This window comes from Carya illinoinensis, chromosome 16, assembly GCF_018687715.1.
Source record: "Carya illinoinensis cultivar Pawnee chromosome 16, C.illinoinensisPawnee_v1, whole genome shotgun sequence".
Lineage (NCBI taxonomy): Eukaryota > Viridiplantae > Streptophyta > Magnoliopsida > Fagales > Juglandaceae > Carya > Carya illinoinensis.
Genome location: NC_056767.1, coordinates 26,055,136 through 26,081,848, shown reverse-complemented (window position 1 = coordinate 26,081,848; position 26,713 = coordinate 26,055,136). Strand labels below are relative to the sequence as shown.

General features: G+C 36.8%; 2 protein-coding genes across 2 annotated transcripts; one reads left to right on the top strand and one right to left on the bottom strand.

Moving 5' to 3' along the window:
- Positions 1-6,438: 6,438 nt before the first annotated feature.
- On the bottom strand, positions 6,439-7,132 carry LOC122298973 (probable histone H2A.5). The gene is made up of 2 exons (XM_043108815.1): positions 6,971-7,132; positions 6,439-6,663 (listed from the first exon to the last, which is right to left on the bottom strand). The coding sequence occupies exons 1-2, from the start codon at positions 7,130-7,132 to the stop codon at positions 6,439-6,441; spliced, it is 387 nt and encodes a 128-aa protein (XP_042964749.1).
- A 14,314-nt stretch (positions 7,133-21,446) lies between these two features.
- Positions 21,447-22,665, top strand: LOC122299758. The gene is made up of 2 exons (XM_043110186.1): positions 21,447-22,050; positions 22,159-22,665. Exons 1-2 carry the CDS (start codon positions 21,486-21,488, stop codon positions 22,629-22,631), a joined length of 1,038 nt encoding a protein of 345 aa, XP_042966120.1. The 5' UTR covers positions 21,447-21,485; the 3' UTR covers positions 22,632-22,665.
- Positions 22,666-26,713: the final 4,048 nt, after the last annotated feature.

Sequence of the window (26,713 nt, the reverse complement as noted above, 5' to 3'; positions counted from 1 at the left end):
GACGAAAGGGTTAAAGTTAAAACGATGCGTAGCAATTTTTGACACATCAGCAAAGCCGTCTGTGCGCCGTTTGCATGAGGCGAATGCATTTAGAGTTTTTCAAATGAATTTTGACACTAGCATTTAGCTAGACCGAAGCCACTGCTCTTAGCCCAAGTCATTTTCCTATCCAACCTATCTTTATTTTTTCAAGCGTTCACTTTTTCAAGTCATAAAATCATATAAAAGACATTGAAGACATTCATATCTTTACATAATGAAACTTGTTTTATAGTGGAATCGTAAAAGAGATTGGACTTTTTGCAAGGAAAAAAATAGTTGCAATTAATTTGATTTTTGTTGCAAAATACTATTTTCTAACTGGAAATAAAAGAAAAAGTGAAAAGAAAAAAATAATAATCACACCATACTTTCATAGAGTAAAAAACTTTTTTCCTTTAAAATTTATAATTAAAGATGTTGTTGGAGCAAGAGCTTCTATATCTTTCGATCATTGCTCTCTTTTTTACCTAAAAACAAGGAACTGGGAATCAAAAGTCTACTGATCAGGAAGAAAGGTGCCACTCATGAGTAACCATTGCTGAAGGTTGTTCGATTGAAGGTCCTTCAAGACAAGTTAAATGGAGCTGGAGAATTATATATCTTGTTCGGTGTCAGTTCCGAAATAATGATCAGGAAAACATGTTCCCATTCTAATAAAGAGATGCAGCATGCAGATCATAATTAGTGCACTTAATTAGTTGCTGAGCTGTTAGCACAAACCTGATGGAAACCTCAATTTTTCTAACTAGATTTTCCCAATTATCATGGAAAATCATTAGTAAATTCTGGTTTTCAATAGGGGGAGTTTGGTCTGGCCCGGGAAGGTTTTGTAGACCAGATCAGACTTATTCGATTCAGGATTTTTCTACTCTAAACATGACCGAACTCCTAAGGACTAGTCCGGTCTAGTCGATCCACCCTAGACCTTTTTATTTATTTATTTATTTATTTATTATATAATCCAAGGGTATTTTATTTAATATTTATGTAATTATATTGTGATATATTTAATATATATACATATAGTATATTATTATATATATAGTAATACGCTAATACTATTAGTCTATTAGTATATAGTAAATTAGTAATAATTATTAACTTATTTACTATAACTAATAATACACTAGTACTAATACTATAACTAATAACTATATATAATAATAGTAATACTATATATAATATATTAGTTTTACTATATCTCTTCAAACTCCACACATTGATTAATACTCTATGTAATACTATATTAAATAATAGTAATACTCTTATTACTACTACTCTATGTAGCTATAGTGATTTAATACTAACATATTACATATTAATTTAACTATACTAATATTATTATAAATTTATACATATATGATATATTATAATTTATACTATAACTTTTATAATATGTTAATATATATACTAGTCCTATAAATTATAATTAATAGTTATACATTAAAGAATATAATAATACATTGATACTAAATATATATATATATAGTTATAGACTTATAATGATTTAGTTATTATGAATTTATGATTAATATAACTATATAATTGTATTAGTATTAGACTATTAGTAATTTAGTATAGCTATATTATATTAGTAATATTAGTAATATTAGTTATGTATATATATTTAATATATATATATATACATATAGTGTACTATTATATATGTATTAATATATATATATATATATTACTAATACGCTAATACTATTAGTCTATTAGTATATAGTAAATTAGTAATAGTTATTATATAACTAATAACTGTATGTAATAATAGTAATACTATATGTAATATACTAGTATTACTATATCTCTTCAAATCTCACAAATTTATTAATACTCTATGATACTATGTAATACTATATTAAATAATAGTAATGCTCTTATTACTAATACTCTATGTAGTTATAGTGATTTAATACTAACATATTAAGTTAACTATACTAATACTATTATAAATTTATACATATACTATAATTTATACGACAACTCTTATAATATGTTAATATATTAATATATACTAGTACTGTATATTATAATTATACATTAAAGAATATAATACTTATGTAATATTGTGATATATATAATTAATTTATACAATTATTTATATAAATAATATATATATTTTTTTAATTTTTCATTCTATCCGGTCTGGGGTGAAAAATTCCTGGACCGCGGACCGAACCGAATAAATTTGGTCCTCCCATTTTTGGACCGGATTGGACCAATTCAATTTGGTCTAAAAATGGCAGATCCAGTTGGTTTATCCGATCCGGACCGGCTGATGCTCTCCCCTAGTTTACAGTAACACGTAGTGAATTCCTAAAAAGATTGGCTAATTGCTCCTCAATCTTGATTCGATTTTGTGGCGTAGCAAGATTGAGTCCTTGACCCATAAATTTTACTCCACTGGATGCCAAAACACGTGTCAGTTCTGTTGGAATGTAATTACCAAGGATTCCATCATCAGAGCTCTCCATGGAAAAACTAATCTCTGCACCCAACATCATATTCATATATCAGCAAAGGAATGGGACAATCAGGAGTTCATATTTAAGAGAAAACAAATAGAAGAAGACAAGAAACTACCATGATGAGTAAAAGGGAATGCAGAAGATCAACTGAGGAGAAGTGCTACACTAATTAACTTGTAATGCATAAAAGGCAGACAGAGCCAATTGAAAAGCCATTATGAGAATAGGCTACGTTTCTTCATTATCAGTATAACCTGATGCCGCTCTTTACAGATATGTTTACCTTAAATAAGCTAGCCAATAATTTCACTAGATATCTACCCACCAACCCTGGTATAATGAGTAACTATAAAGATTCTCATCGAGAATATACCAAGTGGTTTTTGTGAGAATACTGGACCTAAAAGCAGGACTTAATTTTGCTTTATGATTTGAAATCCTATGCTGAAGAAATTCTAATGCAGTCATGCTTCTCATAAATAATTGGGCAAGGCCAACATTACCAAGGAATAAGAGGCTAAATGTGGATAAGAAATGGCTTTTTCAGGATGTTACCACAATTTCACAGCCTCAGAAGAGACAACAGATTAGATCTATTAGTGATAACTGATAACCTAAAAGCTATTTCCATCCTGTTTCTCCATGATCCATTAATTTTAAGTACAGAGGTTTCTTACCGAGGCACCAAAGTGGGGTTCACTTCTTATACAGAGGCAGCATATATTCTCCAAATTTGAATATTCATATTCAAAAACTCAAATCTATACTCAAAGAACCAGACATAAGTTAGTCATCTGCAAAATCATTCAAAAACATGAGCGTCCAAGGTTAGAAGTTTAGAGTTATGGAAAGGCGTAACATATAATATTATAATGGACCAGCAGAACCAACACTAGCAACCTGAAGAAGAACAAACCGAGCCATCCAACTCCATCACCCCTCACCTACCCTTCTTCCCTCAAGTGGAAAGATTTGCAAGCATCCTTTGTCATGCAGACAAACAACATTAAGTTGAAAGACATGCCATTCACAGGCCTACTGCATATATCAAACAATGATGATTATCAGTAATCAATCGCTTGACTCAAAAAAGCCCCATGGCTGGTCTCTTAAATACCCCTAAGATGGTCAGAGAAGACTAGGCAAAAAAATGTATAAAACAATCAACAAAGCTGATAAGCGTGCATAGTGCATACTGCAGAGGCACAATACCACCCTTTAAGGAATGAGATCCAATAATTTCGATTTTGAGTCATCAGCATTCCACAAGATCTTCTCCGACCTTTTATGTTAATTTCCTAGTAGTTGATAGACTATCACATCCATTCCACGTAATTACGAAAAATGTATCTCATTGCTTAGTAACAACCTTTAGGACATACCAAGATGTAACTAAAAAATATTGGTTCACAATGCATTTTACTGAACAGTCTTCCAGCCAGAAAGTTGTAAAATTAGGATGCAGGAAAACCAAGTTCTTGCTTAGAAACACCAGATGTCCCTCAACAGCTCTATACAGCCATCTTCCTCAAGAAACGAGTGTATAAAGTTTCGTCTCCCAATACTTGATGTAATTCCTACACATCTTAAACCCACGACCACACTCGCCACTCCATTCGTAAGCGGGGTCGAAGGGCCATTTGAGATTTTGACCTAGAGTTAATTTGCATACTTCAACTGACAATCATAAATTACAAGTAACTAAGAGGAGTTTTATGGTGAGAAAAAAGCGGAGGAACAGCACTGGGCATTGAGAAAAGTTCAAGAGCTCCCATCCCCCCAGAACTTGACATTCAAGAGCTTCCATCCCCAACCCCAAACCGGGCTTGAAATCTCTTGTATAACTCCGGGAAAGATGGGTTTTCCCTACGCCCCCCTATCCCCATGTTCTCTTTATGTGAACTTGTGGTGTTTGGATTGACTAATTATCTGTTTTGTTCCCCCTTTATTATTACTACTATCATTTTCCCACTATATTGTGCATGAGGATGGATTTATTAAAAAAGCTAGTGCCCGGGAGGGTCATGCAAGATGTTAATTTTGATCAAGGAAGGCAATATTCTACAAAGTCAGATATAGGTATACATGCTTAATGCAAACGTTTGAAAACTAAAGTTTATGAATCAAATATTTAAAACATTAAGACTGGCAACTAATCAAGTTATGAGGTCACTTCCATTTCAGTTTGAGGTAATAAACAAATTTTATTCCCACAATATTTGGGCAATTGAATCAAAACAATCAGTGCCTATTGATAATATGCCGATAATGACCTAAAAACGAACCAATAAATTCATAATGCCTATTCGAATTAGTATCTAACTCCATCTCCATCCACACCCCCCTCATATACAAACAAGTTATAGATCCTAAAATGAGATGCAAATCTATTGGCAGTGAGAGGAAATAGCAAGATACAAGAACGAACTCATGGGATGTATTCAAATGGATAGACAACCCTAATTTATTTATTCACCCATTCATTTGTTTATTAATCAAAAGAATGTATCAGAAGTGCTTGTCTTGGCACAAAGAGTAAGCCAACCGACATTTGTCATCTCCATCGAACAAAGCTTTAAGAGACCGCGACATAATTTTACATTGGTAGTCAAATAAAAAAACGGAGCACCATTGTAGAGATGGGAACGAAGGTATCAATCAAATTGCAGAGAAAGGAGCATTCACAAACAAAACAAGCCATTTAAGACGGGAATAATATTAGGAGCAGCCTCTGTTTGAGAGCAGCCGGACACACACCATACGTGGCGCTGGGTAATGATAAAATTGTCCCTAACTTTCCATTCCCTCCCTCAGCATTGGCAAACATTTGATTTTTGAGAAGTCTGAAAGCACGACGTCCTCTCTCCCCAGCTTTCGGTTTTAATCCTTTTAATCCTCGTCTTCTAGAATTTCTTCCCCGATAATATTCTTTTTCCTTCAATATGGAGTGTAGGCCTTTGGATATCGTAATCGAGTCCGCAAAGGACTTGAAGGACATCAATCTTTTCTCCAAGATGGATGTCTATGCCCTCGTTAACATTGATGGTGACTACTACCTCAAATCTTTTCTCCTAGGAGCTTTTGGATGGTTCAGTGATGCCAAGGTAACGAAACACGCTACTTATAGCATCAGGACCCTATCTGGGAAGACCAAGGGAACTCCGGATATCTCCTACAAGTTCGGTGAAAAGTTCACCACGGTTTTGATGATGGGTTTGATTTTTAATTGTTATTTATTTGTCTTGACACTTTTTAATTGTCTTCAATTCGTTTTAGATAGAGCGATTTCTGGGCATGTAGATGGAAGAACGAGGATGTAATAAATAATATGCGCTTTTGGGTGTATATATTTTTATTCAATGTAACTTTTCATTTTATTTTTTGTGAGATCCCTACACAAAAAACAACTTGGCAGCAATCTGTTTGCAAATGATGCTAAGCTAGCACTAGATAAGTCCAGAACTGGTTTGCACAAAGATTGCACCGTCTTTGAATTCATTTTCTTCATAGCCTCCTATCAACAAGAATTGTCTTTTGTTTCTCATTCTTTAGATGATTTTACATGGTACATATTTAGAAAAGAAGATGAATGAACCATCCTCTCGAGATTATTTTGGGTCTTTGACGGAAGGAACCTCAATGAAATTTACCTCCAATTAGAAAGTGGCTTCAGCCGAAAGGTGGTTTGCACACAGATTGCACTGTCTTTGAAATTAACAACAATCAATAAAGAAAAACGCACAAGGCAAGGGCACCTTTTGGACACCAGCAAAAATAAAGAAAACAGACAGCTTTCCATTTAACTAATTTTGAATTTACCATCTACAATTTTGCAACAGAAACTTGCGAAAAGGGTGAGAGAAACCACCAAGCTTGTTGTAATACTAAAAGAAAACTACTACTTTATTTATCTTTCTTGAGTTTAGGCTTTCTTGGGCGACTTGGAGACCTTCTCGGATTCGGAAGTAGCGGTTTTCTTTGGTAGTAATACTAGGTTGATGTTTGGCAGAACTTCGCCGTTGGCAATGGTGACGCCTTGAAGCAGTTTCCCGAGTTCCTTGTCGTTTCTCACAGCCAAAAGCACGTGTCTTGGATTTATCCTGTTTTTCTTGTTATCACGTGCTGCGTTCCCTGCCAATTCCAGCACCTGCATTTCATTCCAAGCATTCTTTTAGAACCATCAAAAGAGATGATGCCGAGAAAATACATGACAAACAAATGAGGCTAGGTTGCGAATCTAAGAGTTTGGCAACCAAAATATCCCGGATCAGAAATTTAAACATTCAGATTCCTCACACTTACGTTTTTACAAAACGTAAAGCAAATAAAAAAAAACGCCATTATTTGATTTTCTCCAAATTTTCAGTAGCCAAACACAGGGAATGGTCAATCGAGATACATGGCATCATAGAGAGAAAAGGGCTAAAGAGCATGTTTGTAGGATCCGTAAGTACTGCAGCGAGGTAGATCGGAGCCCCTGTGCCCGTTCTCTGGGCGTAGCGACCCTTCTTCAAGTACCGAGCGATCCAACCAACGGGGAATTGGAGCCCTGCCTTGATTTTCTTCAACACCGACTTCTTCCTGTCTCCACCCCTTCTTCCTCCCGCTCCCCTCATTGTCTTCCCGGTGGCGCTGGGCGAAGGAGGGTGTCACGTGGGCGATGTAGGAGGGGTTTCGCGGGAGGAAGGAATTTGAAATTTTGAAATGCAAAAAACCAACCGTAATACATTTTCTAAAAACACACGTTTTGAATTATTTTAAAAAAAAAAAGGACGCCACGTATGGTATGCAAGTGTGCAGCTGCTACAGTTGTTGTTCCGTAGAAGAACTCTTTAAGACGAGGCAATTATCATTAGTGATCCTACAAAAAATAGAGACACTACAAAAAATAGAGACATGTAACCTTCGATACGAATGAGAATTTCCTATCGAACTATTCTATCATCAACAATAGGCCGCACTTTACACACAGTGGACGCTCGGTCATTACTGTTCTCTCGAATCCCAGGTAACAAAGAACTTCAAGAGTCACAATCCCGATTCCTCTTTTTACTCTTTTACCACATTTTTTTATTCTGAAAACAAACGGGCCTCCTCCAAAATCCTTAAACCCCCATACCTGAAAAGTCCTGAAGAGCGTTCGGTGCCGCGTTGGTACTCGAAGAAGGCAAAGACGACGTCGTTCAGCTCATTCCTTACGAGAAACCGAGGCAGGTTGGGGTGAGAGGTAGAATTAAATGAACATTGGCAATGGCTTATGCATCTTTATATTCATCTTTATATTTACATAATATTCCTCTAAATTAGTCTATATTAGATTATGCATATTCAAAATTTTGCATAGTTATAAATAGTATTTTTTCAAATTTAAAGAATTACAATTCGCTCTTCAAATATTATTTTACTATTTTTTCTCTCTCCTACCTATTAAAATCAATTTTGTGAAATTTATATTAAGATGATTGTGATATATGAAATTTATATTAAGTTGATTATACAAAGTGTTTTTTTAGTATATATTAATATTTATTGATAAAAGCAATCATTTTGATATATAAAATTGGTAATATTTAGATATATGGAATTGGTATTTTTGAGCACATTGTGCTAATTGTAAAATACATAAAAATAATAATTTTAATAAAAAAATAAAAATATTTTATTATTATTTGATTCAAAAATGTAAAATTCAATGCGGGGTTTTTTTTTTTTTTTTTTTTTTATATATAAAATTAATTTTTAAAAGATATAATTTTGAAGATGTATATAGAGAAACTAATACTAGTGTTCTAATTAACGGGGTTATTAAGAGCAGAGAGACTGAGAGGGTGTGAGAGCAACAAAAGGAAAGGGAGAACCAAATGGATGGCGTCTTGGTGGCAGCAGTAACGTTGGTTCTGTGATTCCGTTTTTCAGCGCTTGTTTATGTGGGAAGTCGTAACATGATTTTTTTTTTTTTTAAAATCAATTATAATATCAAACTCTCGTTTTTTTTTTTTTTCAAATATTAAATTTAGAGTTTCATAATGTTACATAAATATAGTGTTAGGTGCAGAAATTTCATGTATTTTCTTTAAAAATAATGTGGCTCATTATTAAAGAGTGATCAATTTTTTAATGTAAAATTTATGTAATTTTTTCAAATAGAGTACGTGAGACTTATACACTATAAGACTGTAGAAATAATTTATCTAATAAAGTAGAAGTAAGATGAAATATAGGAATATAATATCTTCTTATAATTAAAATTAAAATACAATTAATAATTTTTAATGATATGATATAGTGCAATAAGAAAAGAATATCCCACTTGACATATGAGATAAAAAATTACCAATGCCAATGTAAGGTAAAATGTGCATGCATTGGATTGATTCACCCAAACTCTCCATGACTAGGGTTGGACATATGTACGATAAAGAATAATTTTATTTGAAAACCTTTACATCACATATTATATACGTTGTATAATTTGATTTGGAAGATAAATTTTAAAATTTAAATCTTACAAATCAAATAATGTTATATGAATTGTAGATGGTATAAAAACTTTCAAACAACACTACTTGTCTAATAAAAATATATATATATATATATATATTATTTTTCTCTCGCGCAATTTTGAATGAAATTAGCTTACATCAAGGGTGAAAATCATATCAGATTTACAAGCATCCAAGAATAATGAATGGACAAGATTGATTTGGATGAATAAATAAGAAGACAGAACTTGATTAGATATTCACTGTTAACGTCTAGAGTCCTAGACCCAACTCCTTAACCAAAACATGATGGCCAAGCAGAAAATTTCCATGCACAAACCTCCCTATGGCACCACGAATATCAAACAATAACATATATAGATACTTAATTCCAAACAACATTGGCATGATATCATAACCCGCTTAATCAGGATGCCCTTTATTATTATTGAAGCATTACACATCAAACATGATCCACATAATAGCCATCTATTTGAAGTGGTTATGGCTATACACAAAACTTCTTCCAAAGCCTATTTCTTTAACTTTTGCCTTCCAGTGGTCGTCAAAACGCTCCAATACGGCCAGCATTTTCCCTCCATGATCAGAGACCACAACTCCGTTCTCGCCGCTCAGCACAACCCATCCTCTCTTATGATCAGTCTTGGACAGATCCAAAAGCTTGTTGACTTTTTCCAAATTCCCATGAGTGACTTTCAATAAACGCTGTTTAGCCTCGATTTTGTTGTCGTTTCCAACCAGATACCGCACTATGGAAATGCCTAGTTTGATTAAGAGCTTATCTTGAGCCATATGACCTACCATCTGATCAAATTTTTTGATCCATTCTTGGTTTTGGCCACCATAGAAGAAAGTGTACTTTGGTTTCTGATTGAACAAGATAAGATGATATCAAACCAAAAAATTTTATTTGAATCCACATTATAAACTGTATTAATGCCTAAAGGAGATAACATCCATTTCATCAATTGAGATAACTTCACCTTTGGCCCTGTCTCAGGCCCGGTATCAATCCTTTTTGCCACTGGTCGAGGATTCGCCGGTATTTGCGGTTTTTTATCTCGGTTGGTGGAAGCGAAGGCATTCATTCCCCATAGCCGAATCATGCGACCCAATGCATTTGGGTATTCCACCTCCCAATATGCGGCCTCCACATCCTCCTGATCTGCGGTGATGAAGAATACAATTTGGCCGGTCTCAGCATTTCTGCTCATTTTCAAGCCATCATATTACATTACATGCATCATGTGTAACACGAGAATGAAAGGAGCTATCTAACTTGTTTTGATCTTGTGAATGAAATACATAGCTAGGCCAAGTACATACTGGCTAATTACCTATTTGTCGACGGCAAAGTACTGTCTGCATCTTTTACAACAGGAGCGAGATGTTGATCTTTTGAGCCAAGAGCGATAGTTCCTGTAAAATTAACGACCACCTTTTTACGGACAAAACTAATTGAATAAACAGGAGATCAAAAAATGGAAGTAGAAGGGAAACAAGTTTAGAAAAAAAACAAAAAACAAAAGACAAAAAAAATGAATATCTTTGGTGGAACCATGTATACCAGCAAAGCATTGTCAACAGTATGAGTTGCTTATTTAAGAATGTTGTCGACGGCAATGAAAACAGAGTTGGGATCAAAATTTTTGTCTGCATCATTAACATAGTCTGCGTCAATATGATTCATGATCTGGTGGTCGAACATGGTTAATGTGACCCCCCAACTCCCCCAACTCCAATGTACGGATACGTGAAAATTAAAGCGTCGAGATGATGACAACACGGGTTACGCATCCCATCGCTGAGTACTAAGTGTGTACATGCAACACATGTATAGCAAAAATAACGCAGTGGTTAATGATAGTCATTCAACTAAGTACTAGAATTTTAAATACAGATTTAAAATCAATCTCGCTTAAACACAAGTGTACCAAAAAAAGATTACAAGTTCCAGTAATTCTGTAAATCCTAAATACATAATTTAAAGAGAGGGAAAAGATGGCAGCAAATCAACGTAACAGTGCAAAATGCACTGTGATCGTGGGTACCAAAATACCCATATCTAAACGGAGGCAAACAAAAACTAGGGAAGGCTAAGGAATGGCTCATGGAGGTCAGTGGAGATGATCGTGGTGGCTGGTGGCCGTGGGTGGCTGTGCACGGAGGAGATCGGCCAACTTTGAGGAAAAGCAACCGTGGGAGAGTGAGGGAGAGTGTGGTGGCTATAGGTCATGGTGGGATATGAGAATGGATAGGGGAGGTTACCGGTGGATGGGGAAACCGTTGGTGGTGGTGTGGTGGCCAGGCGACGGCGGTGGAAAGGGGAGAAAACTGTGGAGGGTCATGGGCTTTGTGGGAGCAAACGGCTAGGAGTTAGGGGCTGAGATTGGTGGAGGATGTTGACCGGTGGGAGGGGAAGCTGTGGTGGTGGTGGTGGCACCGGATGGTGGCGTATGGCGGCGCAGAAATTACACAACCCATTCGGGCTACACAAGGCAAGCGGGGAGGGGAGAGAGAGCGTGAGGAGAGAAGGTCGAGGTGGGTGAGGTCGCCGGCGTGAGGGGAAGGCTGTGGGGTTTGGTAGTGCACGATGGCGAGGCTGGGCGGAGGGAGGACGCACGGAGGAGAAGAGAAAAGGGAGAGGGGTCGTGCGGGCTAGGGGAGAAATAAGGAGAAAAAGAAAAAGAATGATGAAAAAGAATGAAGAAAAAGAAAAGAAAAAGAGGGAAAAAGAAAAAATGAAGAGAAAGAAATAAGGTCTGCCCTTTTTCAGCTTAAGGACTCAAAACTGATCCAACGAAAATAAATTTTAAAACGACGAGTTAAATAAAATAATTTAAACATGGTGACTTTATAAAATAAAATAATAGAATTCAACAATAAACTACTTTAAAATAAAGAGCACAATAAAATAAATAAAAACCAAATAAAAAACATTACAACTCAATATTAATAAAATAAAATAGTTAAAGCCCAACGATAAAATAATTCAAGCTAGAGGGTAATTTAAATACAAAGTAATTATTAATATTAAGAAAGCCCATTATTTAAATCCCACAACTTAAAAATCATAAAACAATATGACGAAAAACACGTTTAATTTAAAATAAGAGAACCACTTATTATAATAATTTAGATAATTCTTCAGTAAAAATACACGTAAATATGGGGTATCACATCCCTCCTCCCTTAAAATAAAATTTCATCCTCGAAATTTATGAGATCAAATATCAGCACTAAAGCAGGATACAAGATACAACTCAGAGCACATTTGAGAGAAACATACCATCATTAACACCCAAACAAGTAAGGATATTTCTCTCTCATGTCTACTCCTATAGGCGATTCCATCATACCTACACTAGTCTCCTAGTGGCCCATCATATCAGTACTCCTAGGGTGGCTACGTAATCCAAAATCTCTATTCTCAAAAGAACCTTAATACAACACCTAATAAATTCCAATGGTTATTATCTTCACGCCATAAACTATGCTAATCTTAATTGATTCCTATACTAAAAACTTCCAAACCTCTATTGTATTCTACAAGTTGGTAACCTATTAGTCACTTCCAAAGTTAACCATCAATAATCATAATTAGTACAACGAAAAGATTACTTTCCAATTACAAGTATCTTCTCAAAATTTCAAGTCACCACTAATTCCTTAAAAAATCAGCACAAAATTTTAACACTTAATTATCTCAAAAAAATCACACTTTTTGTGCGCACTCTGATAACTCGCCAAAATGCAAAAAGACTATGTCCTCATAAATTAACACCATTCAGTACAAGCTAGCTCAACACCTATAAACAAGAAATCCTTTACCCACATTTCGATAGAAAATAATATACCTCCAAAAAGGACAAATTATCACTCATTCCTCAGTTGGCTCTAGTTATTTTAATCAAAATCAATACCCCACAAAATGCATCCATAATCATTGACAAAAACCAATTCCAATCAACCTCAACGTCCCAAATTGAAAATAAGTATCATCATCTCAAAATACACAGACTCCATCTAAGATAAAGAACCCTAAAAGGCTCGAATCTATCCCGACCAACCAAAAAGAGTGCCTATAAACTTCTACCTGACAACCTAAACCCAAAAGCTCATCACCTAAATTCTGAATACCATCTACTCTGGTGTGACTAGACCCAAAACCAACTACTATTGACTTCATCGGAACATTACTAAAACCTTCATGGTAACTCGCCCATCTACTCCTACTCCCATAAGCTAGTTTTAAAACGACTAATTCCTTCAATCGCACGTCACAAGTAAACTTCAAGGCAAACCATACTGCTCAAATCTCCAATCCATCAAAAACTATTGCACAATACTCATGGATCCTAATGCTTTATTACCTTATAAATATGGTTATTCTATCCACCGTTGATGCCTAAGTTTTAACTTCCAAGATTTTATCATACACCACACATGGTGACCCAACAAACTCTCTTCAAGTTAAATAACAATGCTCATAATTCTCCCAACCAGATGCTCGATCTCCAAAGAAAAGTATAGCCTCCAAAAATTTAAATTTCTATGTGGCCTCAAGTCACAATTAATTCTTGAAGGTAACCACGACAATTATTGCCAATCATCACTTCATTGAGGAACACGCTTCGACTGAACTCTCTGATCGACTCACCAAAAACCCAAAGCTAAGATCTCTTAAATATAATATTACAACATCAAATCCAAGACGGCACCTACCATAGCCACTTCTTCCAAGCCAAAAAATGAAACCAGGACCAGTACTCTCCAAAATCCATACACACTCAACACTACTATGCATAGATCTCATGCATCCTTAGCCAAAACCAATAATCCTCCACACGTGCCAGTGATTCATTACTATCATTTCCATTATCAGGACCTATATCCTCAAATCAATAAGAATCATTCTTAAATCTACTTAACTTATATATCCTTAAAATCAGCAAACAACTATTGCTTAAAGTTTTATGCGAAGAATGACCTTAAACCTGCAAAGAATCCATTCCCAAAAGTCTACGGAACATATAGCCTCAAATTCAATCGTATTCAGTACCAACACATAAACCCCTATTTCCAACACCCTGATGGACCTATATCTTTAGAATAAACAAAAATCATTTCCTAAAATCTGCTACTACAACTTCAAGTTAATAATAATTATTTTTTTGAACTAGATCAAGATCTTCAATCCTAAAAAAAATATATACAAACTAGATCATTACCTTTAATTCTCAAAGAAATACTCTCATAAAAATTTCCATATTGATAACTCAACTCTGATCAACCTCATTTTAATGGTTGCAACCTAATCAACCTCTAAACATATTAAGATAGCATACCAAATCTGTAGAACTAAAAATTGAAATCTTACTACAATCAGTCCTTCAAGCCTGCAACTCTAAAACCTTAAACTATATAAGGTTCATTTCCCGAAATCCTCAAGATCGACGGCCTTAAATCTAAAACATCACCTTATAAAGCTTGCAAATTCTAAAGCCTCAATTGCTACGAAATTGCTTATTCGAGTCGGCTAAATCTAAAACCTCCAATTTAATTAATCCCCCAAATGCTTGTTGAACCTACCACCATAAACCCCACAAACTTATTTCATAACATATATATAGGGCCTCAAACCTTAGATAAAATTCTCATAAACCTATCCTTGAAGTTTGTTGAACCTACACTCTCCTACTCTATAGACTCATTACATAAATTCTATAGAACCCAAGACCTCAATCATCCTAAGTGACTTAAAGCCAATTCCCTTTCTCATTGTGACTTGAGTTCCTACTCCAAAAAGATCACTTATACCATGACATTCCCTTCAGACCTTGACATCGTAAAAGCAAACCACATCGCTAAGCATTCAAGCCTACTATACTAAATATTTATGCTTATTAATGGTATTCTCGATTATACCGCCTTCCTGCCATAGTGTAACCCTTCACCCCACTTTTCGACTCTGGACAAAACAAAACAAAATAAAATCAAATAAAATAAATTTCTTAAATAGAACAATATAATTTCAATACAAAATAAAATAAAATCAGTTTAAATAAAATAATTTCAAATCAAATAAAATCAAATCAAATTAAATAAAAAAAACCAATTCAAATGAACTAAATAAAATAATTTCAAATCAAGCCTTTAAACTTTTCTGGTACTCCACCTATGGGACATATGGTTTTACCCAGAGTCGAACCGTTAGATACCATCTGTGACGTCCCCAACTCCCATGTACAGATATGTGAAAATCGAGGCATCGAGATGATGACAATACGGGTCACACATCCCATCGCTAAGTGCTAAGTGTGTGTACATACAACATGTGTACAACAAAAACAACGCAGCGGTTAATAATAGTCATTCAACTAAGTACCAGAATTTTAAATACAGATTTAAAATCAATTTCGCTTAAACACAAGCGTACCAAAAAAATATTACAAGTTTCAATAACATCGTAAATCCAAAATACATAATTTAAAGACAGGAAAAATAATTTCCAAATAATAACTAAGAGCACCAGTCAATCCTTCGGCGGAGCTACCTCCTCGGGTCAACCACCTCATCCTCTACATCAAAATATACAGTACCAAAGATGGTACAGTAGGTAAGTAATAATCCAAGCAACTTACAAGATAGAAATACATTAAAATTTCAACAATATGCATGAAATCCAAAAATGATCTTTTCCCAAAAATAAACCTTTTTTCAACACACGCCAAAAATCCAATTTTTGGCCCAAACAGTTCCATTATAACATTTTCTCGCCATTATCCCAGCTAATGGCCCACAATATTTTCATTAAAATATTTTTTTGCCATTATCCTAGATAATGGCCCAAAACAAGAATCCACAATTTTTCCAGAAAATTGTCCACAAAAATCCATTTATAAAAATCCCTCTATTTTCTCAAAAAATGGCCCACAAATATTCAATATCAAAACCAATTTCCAATTTTATTTGTATACACCATGATCTCCACCAGGAATCGTCCACAACACTCTGGCTCCAATGCCACACTGTAGGTAATGACCACGCATGTGACATCTTAACGAGCGATACCCAGCTCTGCGCCCAGTGCGTACCATCACCAAACATCCTCTAGTCCCCGTCAGCCGAGGGACCACGGAGTCAGCACGATAGCGTTACCGTATCGTCCGAGTCTGTTGTCACCCAGCGACAACTCAGGGGATGTCATTCAGTATTTTCTGCTTCTGAGTGACCAAAGGAGTTCCATTGAGATAATGCCCCATCTTGGCTTGGGGTCATGATACACACGCACCCAAAAATTCATTAACACTTAAAAACCCAGTTTTCAATTTCCAACACATGTACATGCATGCATCATACAATGCAAATGACAAGACAAATAATCCAATAAATCCAACATCATCCAAACATAAATAACTCTATCCTCAAATCCATCTGACCCCTGACTTATCGGATTCAGTCTGGCATAACCAACCAAATCATAATGTATTGTTAGAGCAAAAATATACTTAAATATTAAAAGAAGTTTGGAAAATACTTACAGCGCTATAAAATAATATTCAGAGGATCAAAGAACTGCAAAAGGTGGCGGCAAAGCAACCTAACAGTGCAAAAAACACTGTGACCGTGGGTACCAAAATACTCAAATGTAATGGAGGCAAACAAAGACTAGGGAAGGCTAGGGAATGGCTCATGGAGGTCAGTGGAGTTTATCGTGGTGTCTGGTGGTTGGGTGGCGATGCAAGGAGGAGATCGGCCAACTTTGAGGAAAAGAGGCCACGAGAGAGTGAGGGAGAGTGTGGTGGCTATAGGTCACGGTGGGGCATGAGATTGGATAGAGGAGGTCACCGGTGGATGGGGAAGCCTTTGGTGGTGGTGCGGTGGCCAGGTAACAGCGGTGGAAGGGGAGAAAACCGTGGGGGGTCATGGGTTTCGTGGGAGCAAACGACAGGGAGTTAGGGGCTGAAATTGGTGGAGGATGTTGGCCGGTGAGAGGGAAAGCTATGGTGGCACTGGATGGTGGCGTATGGTGGTGCAGAAATTATAGAACCCATTTGGGCTACACACAGCTAACGGGGAGGAGAGAGAGAGCGTGAGGAGAGAAGGCCAGGGTGGGTGAGGTCGCCAGCGTGAGGGGAAGGCAATGGGGTGGGCGGTGAGGTCTGGTAGTGCACGATGGAGAGGCTGGGCAGAGGGAGGATGCATAGAGGAGAAGAGAAAAGGGGAGGCGTCATGCAGGCTGCGGGAGAAATAAGGAGAAAAAGAAAAAGAAGGAAGGAAAAGAAAGAAGAAAGAGAAAGAGAAAAGAAAAAGAGGGAAAAAGAAAAAAGGAAGGGAAAGAAATAAGGTCTGCCCTTTTTCAGCTTAAGGATTCAAAACTGATCTAACGAAAATAAATTTTAAAATGACGAGAACGTGTGGTGGCTATAGGTCACGATGGGGCATGAGAATGGATAGAGGAGGTCACCGGTGGATGGGGAAGCCATTGGTGGTGGTGCGGTGGCCAGGCAACAGTGATGGAAAGGGAAAAAAACTGTGGGGGGTCATGGGTTTCGTGGGAGCAAACCGCTGGGAGTTGGGGGTTGAAATTGGTGGAGGATGTTGGCCGGTGGGAGGGAAAGCTGTGGTGGCACTGGATGGTGGCAGCACTAGATGGTGGCGTATGGCGGTGCAGAAATTACAGAACCCATTTGGGCTACACACAGCTAACGGGGAGGAGAGAGAGAGCGTGAGGAGAGAAGGCCAGGATGGGTGAGGTAGCCGATGTGAGGGGAAGGCAGTGGGGTGGGCGGTGAGGTCTGGTAGTGCATTATTGAGCTGAAATATTGCATGTTTTAGCTATTTAAAACCAATATATTTTAAATTCTTCGTGACACTATTATTGGTTTTAGATAAAAAAATGATTAATAAGCATAAATACGAGTTGTGATTTTTAATTGATTGATATCATGTTTATGCTTAATTATGATTTAATGAGACAATATTTCCTCACATATATAGTCTGTTTTTGATAATTTATTTTTGAGTGTTATTTCTTTCTTCTTATTTTTAGTTTAAAGAAAATTCAAAAGAGATCCGGTTGGAACTGCATATTAATTGAGAGGAAGCTTGGCAGCTGAAAAGGAAGACACAAAATGAAGAATCAATGGTTATTTTCTCCCTTTGATCATTCAAGATGCATGTGACTCATGGTTGAACAAAATCACGGAGTGAAATTTTGATGGTGCAACATTAAAGTCATACAAAGAGTTGACATGTGCTGAAAAGAAAGAAGGAAGTGAAAGAAGTGAAAGAAGGGAGAGAGGAATCGGTGCATGAGTTTGGAGCTGGAAATACGTGTGGAAAGAGGGACCGGTGGGTGCAAAAGTTGAAAGAAGAAAGGCTGTGAAATAAAATGATAGGAGAGTGGATGAGTGTGTATGAATTTTCAACAAAGTTAGTGGAAGAGTGGAACCGGAATTGAAGGAAATTGACTCAATATTTAAATGATTCTTCAAGAGGCAGCTAAGTGGAGTAGTTGGCTGATTAATTAAATATTCAGTGCATGATTTGAGAGACCAACTGGTGGAATTAAATGATTCTTCAAGAGGCAAGTGGATGCGGCTATTGATTTTTCTGCTATAAAAAGAAAGGACGACAAGGAGGGAGGGGAGAAAGAGGGATGGACACATGGGGAGAAAGTAGGGGAAGAGACACGGAAAGAAGAGATAGGAATAGGAAAGGGTGAGAAAAAGTGAGTAGAGAGGGAGAGTAATGAGTGGAAGGGAATTGTGTTAGCTGAGATAGGAATTTACGTGATTGAAGGAGTGAAAAGGAGTGGGGTCGGTCTGAAGTAGAAAGGAGATGTTGTGCTGAAAGTGAAAGAAAGCAGTCGGGAATATAGTGAGTGTGAGAAGAGATGTGTGGGGTCGGTTTGGGTAGAGAAAGAAAGTGCCGATTGGTTTAAGAGTTGTGAAAGGAAAGAAAGGAGGGGGTGGCTTTTCCAGGAGAGTAGAAGGGATTCCCCTTCTAGCTGGAGTGAGACCGGCTGGTGAGAGAGGGAGACGTGCTTGGTTACGTGGGACATAGAAAAATAGAGAGAGTTTACGTGGATCTGGTGGAGCTTCGGATTGCAGTAGACGACGTGAACTGAAACGGAGGGAGACGTTGGACTAATCACCCGTGAGGCCACCACGTTCCAGTGCATCCAACCCGCACCACTCTAGGCTGGTTTGGACGTGGGTTCTGGCTGAGAAGCTGGAAGGTGGGGCTTTGGCCTTCAGCTACGAGACCTGGAGACACTTAAGGAGAGAGCTTCAGACTACCAAAGTGCAGGTATTCATTTTTCATTTGGAACGGAAGAAAAGAGGGCTGGGAACGTGACTAAGTGAAGGTGCTAGCAAAGGCAAGAACTGATTTTTCTGGGCTGAGAGAGTGAGACGTAACGCTGCATTAGAAGGAGCTGGTTGGACGTGAGCTACTTGCTGGACAGAACATGCAATGGGAAGAGGCAGCTAGCACACAGAATGAAGGACGTACGTGGAGAAAGCTAAAAACAGAAGGAAGGAGCTGCTGGTGTTGACGTAAAGTTACGGAAGGATAGTTCACGTTTGAGTAGCTGCGGGACGGACTGGTTTTTAAGGGAGTTATTTTCGGCTCAATTTCCTGTTTTATGATCTAAGTTGTTTTCATTTTAGCTTGAGTTTTATTTTAATATTATCATGGATAATGTTTGGAGTTTTAACTTTTATTTTATTTTCTTTTCTTTTCAGTTTTATGTTATTGTGTGGTTTCATTGTATTTTATTTTAATTTTATCTTGAACAATATTTTTATAGCACTTATAATAAATATGTTTGGCTAAATTTTCATACTAAGGTTAGAGGTGAAGTTTAATGATTTACATATTGTTTCCGAATCCACGTAAAATCTATTTTGCGAGCTTGATTGATTGAAAGATTTTATTTGGATAATTTGATTATCTATATACTCGTCTTGATTCATTGTGATTTTCGAATACAGTGAATGCTTGAGGAATCTCTGTGGTATTCAAATAGATTTGTAAATGTTTTAATCATCAATCGTTCACGCTCAATCATAAGCGTCTGTTTTTCTCGATCTTAAATGCTAAATCTTCCAATTAAACGGAATCATTATTCTAGTTTAATTGAAGTAGATCAATCGGAAACAATATCATAAATTATTAGACGGATCCTCGAAACCTTAGTCTTTCTCCACATCTTTTTATTAGATTGTACGTTTCTTTTCGTAATTTCTTTTCATTGTCTGAATTCATTTTCTTTATCACAAAAGTCAATCCCTGTGGATTCGATCCTGTAAGATACTACCACACCTGTATACTTGCAGGTAAAACTGCACTAAATTTTTGGTTCATTAATTTGAGTCAGAGTTTAGTCGCAACAAGTTTTTGGCGCCGTTGCCGGGGATTGCAACGTGTGATAATTTTTTTTATTTTAGTAATCTTTTGCTAATTGTTTTTCATATTCTTTTTGCAGGTACGATTTTTTTTTACGGAAAACAGAGCATGTAACATTGCTTCCATATTCATACCATTTGGTAATCTCGTTCCAAAAATTTTTTTCTTTTACTTTCTTGCTTGTTTTGCATTTTTGCTTTTACTTTTTGAATGTACTTGATCCTCTATGATGAATGATCTCGTGGCAACGTGATCAAACGGGTAGATGGAAAAGAGAGGACGTTGTGGAGCTGTGAACCTTTTCACAGCCTGGGTGACATCTAATCTTTTTCCCTTCTCTCTGTTTATTTTTCATGGTCTTTGATTATCTGCTCTTGTTTGTATGACTAGTTGGACTAGAGACCATACATCTCGACTGTTTAGGACAAAATCATTGACATCTTTTAGCTCTGCATCATCTTCTGTAGAATCATCATCAGACACTAATAGCATCATGGCTAAAAATGAGCATCATGATAGGGAAGTGGAGAATCCAAACAGGACACTTCGAGAATATCTTCAGCCTGTTAGAACTAGCACACCCTCATGCATAATTCAACCTTTGAATGCAAACAATTTTAATTTCAAACCTGGAATTATTCCATTAATTCCACATTTTCATGGCATGGATTCTGAGAACCCTTATTTGCATATCAAACAGTTTGAAGAGGTTTGTTCTACATTCATGGACCGGACTTGCACTAAGGAGGTTATAAGGCTTAAGTTGTTCCCATTTTCTTTAAAAGATAAAGCTAAAACATGGTTGAATTCATTGAGACCTAGAACCATACGTACATGGCAAGAGATGCAAGCAGGATTTTTGAAAAAATTCTTCCCAATACAGAGGACAAATGCTTTGAAAAGACAGATCATGAATTTTTCTCAAAAGGATTCTGAAACTTTTTATCAATGTTGGGAAAGATTCAAAGATCTATTAGATTCATGTCCACACCATGGTTATGAACATTGGCGTGTGATTAGTTTTTTTTATGAAAGTTTGACACCTAAAATGCGCCAATTTGTACAAACCATGTGTAATGGAAATTTTTTTGACAAAGAGCCTGAGGAGACATTTGAATATTTTGATTATCTTGCTGGAAATGCCCAAACTTGGGACACAACTGATGTGCATGATAGGTCTAGGCAAGTTGAGTCTAGTCATGGAAAATATACTTTAAATGAAGATGATGATTTGCGTGCGAAATTAACTTTGTTGTCTAGAAAAGTGGAAGCCGTGGAATTGAAGAAAGTAAATGAAGTGCATACTGTCCCTAAATTTTCTGAGAAGTGTGACATATGTGAGGATCGTGGGCATTCAACTAATGAATATCCCACGATCCCTGCTTTCAAGGAAGTGTTATTGGACCAATCTAATGCTGTAAACATGATACATAAACCATATTCTGGTCCTTACACTAATTCTTATGATCCAGGATGGAGGAGCCACCCAAATCTCAGTTGGAGGGGTGACCAACATGTAACTTCAGCAACCTTGGCCCCGGAGCCCTCTCAACTGGCAATTCAAGCACCTCCAATGCAAAAGAAGGGATTTGAAGATACAGTTCAGCAGCTGAGTATGACACTTCAACAGTTCATGCAAGTTCAAGCAACACTCAACAATCAGAATTCATTGGCAATTAATGACATACGGAGTTCCCTCACAAGACTAACTACATCTTTAAGTACCCAAGAGGAGGGTAAATTTCCTGCACAGTCACAACCAAATCCACAAGGGCAGCCTCATCAAGTGCAAGCAATAAGTGAGGATCCTAACTTAAAGTCGGTCAAAGCGGTGACTACTTTAAGAAGCGGTAAGGTGGTAGACATTCCAGCACATGAGCCATACAATTCTGGTAAGGTCTCTAACCCTTCTAATAAAGATGGAGAGCATGTTTCTGATGAGCATGAGAAAATTCATTGTCCTATACCTGCTCCTTTTCCTCAGCGATTGGTTCCGTTGCATAAAGATGACTTTGAATTTTTTGATTGTTTTGCAGATTCTTCTTTACCACTTCAAGAGACTAAGCGAATGCCTTCTGAATGGTCCACCCAAAATAAACGTCGATTTCTCTCCGAGCAAAGAAAACAGTTTCAAAAATTTTGCAAATCCCGATGGAGTGGGCCGTACATTGTAAATCCCAGGGAAGTGTTTTAAGTTGTTTTTCCTTCTTTACAGTTTTCTTTACTTGCTTTGTTTTTTTATTTGTTCGTTTGCTTTGATTTTATATTTCATGTTGATTGTTTGTTTTGCTTGCTGAGTTCTGTGCACTTTGTTTTCTTTCGTTCGATTCATTGAGAACTATGTCTCTCACTAGTTGGGGGGTGTGGAATGAATAAAACGGTGCGTTAGTAGACACTGTAGATAGTTGAAAAAAATAATTGGATCCGTCCGTGACCTGATGGTGTGGCTGCTGGGATCCGTCCGTTACCTGACAAGTGTAGCTGGAGATTTGAAAAAAAATCGCCTGATGTTGTTGACAAACGAGATTGGAGGCTCCGAGTTTCTAAGAAATGTCATTTTCACCGAAATCACATTACTTTTTGACTTGGATGATAGCTCGTCTGGTTCTTTGTGCTATCTCTATAAAATCAGTCCTGAACTTCATCAAATCTGCATCAAGTTTTCTTCTCATCTCTATAAACTCATCTGCATTCTTTCAACATTCTCGTTTTAAGCCTTCTATTCTTTTGTCAATGGCTCATTCCTCTAGCATTTCTCTAGATCAATCCATGAGGCATTCTGCACCTCAACCTCCTGTCCTTTCTGCAGCTACCATTGGTGCCATGTTGCAACAAGAGAATACTAGTATGGCTAATAAGTCAGACTCCGATGCTATCTATGACTTAGTGAGTCTTGGGACTCGCTACTCATCCTCCATTGTTGCTTTTTCCCAGCGGGTACAAGCCAAAAACCATGAGGTTGAAAGGCTTAAAGAACAAATTGTTGTACTTCAACGAATTGTTCAAGAGTCTCACATAAGGGAAGGAATCATTCGGCAGGAGAATAAACGGTTGAAATCTCTATTAGATTCTTCTTTCCGCTTGCCAGTTCCCATGGATAGGGATGACATGATGTTGTATGAAGAGAATGAGCGTCTCAAACAGGAGGCTAAGAACCTCAAGTTTATGTAAAAAAAAAAAAAATTTTTCTTTTTCTTTCTTGCTTGTTTTGCATTTTGTTTATTTTGTTTTGAGTCCACTACTCTAGAGGATCCTGCTTGTTTTTTTTTTTTTTTAGCATTTCGTTTGTTTTGTTTTGTTTTTCTTTCTTTTGCTTTTTGTGTTTTTAACTTTGACAGAAATCTACTCCTTGTGTACGCTCGAATATCTCATGTGAATTTTTCCTCTCTGTTTAATCATTTTCGTCTCAATATATGTTCTACAGTGTTTATCTTACTCCAATTCATGTCTGTATAACATACATCATCAAACATTCAATTACTGAACATTGAGGACAATGTCACATTTAGTTGGGGGGAGGGTTTTCTGTTGAAAATTTATTAGTACCTAAAAAAAAAAAAAAAAAAAAATTAAAAAAAAATAAAAAATAAAAAATAAATTGTGAGGGACATTGAAACAAAAATGATTAACACACACTTCTGGCATTTTTGTGAAATTTGAGTATCTTGGTGGAGTAGTTGAGCGGAATTATTTTGTGAAGATTTATTTTCAACCTTAAGCATAAAACATGACTTATGATGCATCACATTTTGTTGATGAGTGACTTGAAACCCCGGGATGCGATATTTACAAAAAATTAGAATTAGTATGATTTATATAGAATGAAGGGCAAGTTTTGAAAGAACATTTTGCACATGCTTACACTTGTAGTGTTCCTCATTAATGTTCATTGATTTAAAACAGGAGAAGTAAACTGCAGGACTACCGAGCCTTATAAAAAAAAAAAAGAAAGAAAGAAAGAAAGAAAGATAGAAATAAAAAATAAAATAAAAAAAAAATCATGTAATTTTTCCTGAATAAAGGGCTAGAAACAGTTATCCAAAATTTTGGGGGTTGAATGTTCAACCTTTAAACAGAGTTGGCGTGAAAACTGCTAGTCCCTTAGGCTTTGAGGTAGTTAGAATCAATAATGATTAATTTTAAGGTTGAAAAATCCTATGATAAATCATGTTTATTAGTGAGGAACACACAGAAGTTTAGCCACACACACATATCCGAGTTCTGAGACATTTGCCCTAATTCTATGTGAACAATTGTTGAGACTTTCCTTGTGGATACAACTCCTGGTGTTGAATAGTCACGAATCAATTTTTTGTGAGAATTCAAAATTATATTTGATTGTTTTTGTTTGAATTTCGAGCTTTATGAAATTTTCATCTCAATTAATTTTTCACTATTTTGCTCAAGGATTAGCAAAAAGCTAGTTGGGGGGTGTGATTGAGCTGAAATATTGCATATTTTAGCTATTTAAAACCAATATATTTTAAATTCTTCGTGACACTATTATTGGTTTTAGATAAAAAAATGATTAATAAGCATAAATACGAGTTGTGATTTTTAATTGATTGATATCATGTTTATGCTTAATTATAATTTAATGAGACAATATTTCCTCACATATATAGTCTGTTTTTGATAATTTATTTTTGAGTGTTATTTCTTTCTTCTTATTTTTAGTTTAAAGAAAATTCAAAAGAGATCCGGTTGGAACTGCATACTAATTGAGAGGAAGCTTGGCAGCTGAAAAGGAAGACACAAAATGAAGAATCAATGGTTATTTTCTCCCTTTGATCATTCAAGATACATGTGACTCATGGTTGAACAAAATCACGGAGTGAAATTTTGATGGTGCAACATTAAAGTCATACAAAGAGTTGACATGTGCTGAAAAGAAAGAAGGAAGTGAAAGAAGTGAAAGAAGGGAGAGAGGAATCGGTGCATGAGTTTGGAGCTGGAAATACGTGTGGAAAGAGGGACCGGTGGGTGCAAAAGTTGAAAGAAGAAAGGCTGTGGAATAAAATGATAGGAGAGTGGATGAGTGTGTACGAATTTTCAACAAAGTTAGTGGAAGAGTGGAACCGGAATTGAAGGAAATTGATTCAATATTTAAATGATTCTTCAAGAGGCAGCTAAGTGGAGTAGTTGGCTGATTAATTAAATATTCAGTGCATGATTTGAGAGACCAACTGGTGGAATTAAATGATTCTTCAAGAGGCAAGTGGATGCGGCTATTGATTTTTCTGCTATAAAAAGAAAGGACGACAAGGAGGGAGGGGAGAAAGAGGGACGGACACATGGGGAGAAAGTGGGGGAAGAGACACGGAAAGAAGAGATAGGAATAGGAAAGGGTGAGAAAAAGTGAGTAGAGAGGGAGAGTAATGAGTGGAAGGGAATTGTGTTAGCTGAGATAGGAATTTACGTGATTGAAGGAGTGAAAAGGAGTGGGGTCGGTCTGAAGTAGAAAGGAGATGTTGTGCTGAAAGTGAAAGAAAGCAGTCGGGAATATAGTGAGTGTGAGAAGAGATGTGTGGGGTCGGTTTGGGTAGAGAAAGAAAGTGCCGATTGGTTTAAGAGTTGTGAAAGGAAAGAAAGGAGGGGGGTGGCTTTTCCAGGAGAGTAGAAGGGATTCCCCTTCTAGCTGGAGTGAGACCGGCTGGTGAGAGAGGGAGACGTGCTTGGTTACGTGGGACATAGAAAAATAGAGAGAGTTTACGTGGATCTGGTGGAGCTTCGGATTGCAGTAGACGACGTGAACTGAAACGGAGGGAGACTTTGGACTAATCACCCGTGAGGCCACCACGTTCCAGTGCATCCAACCCGCACCACTCTAGGCTGGTTTGGACGTGAAGGACGTGGGTTCTGGCTGAGAAGCTGGAAGGTGGGGCTTTGGACTTCAGCTACGAGACCTGGAGACACTTAAGGAGAGAGCTTCAGACTACCAAAGTGCAGGTATTCATTTTTCGTTTGGAACGGAAGAAAAGAGGGCTGGGAACGTGACTAAGTGAAGGTGCTAGCAAAGGCAAGAACTGATTTTTCTGGGCTGAGAGAGTGAGACGTAACGCTGCATTAGAAGGAGCTGGTTGGACGTGAGCTACTTGCTGGACAGAACATGCAATGGGAAGAGGCAGCTAGCACACAGAATGAAGGACGTACGTGGAGAAAGCTAAAAACAGAAGGAAGGAGCTGCTGGTGTTGACGTAAAGTTACGGAAGGATAGTTCACGTTTGAGTAGCTGCGGGACGAACTGGTTTTTAAGGGAGTTATTTTCGGCTCAAT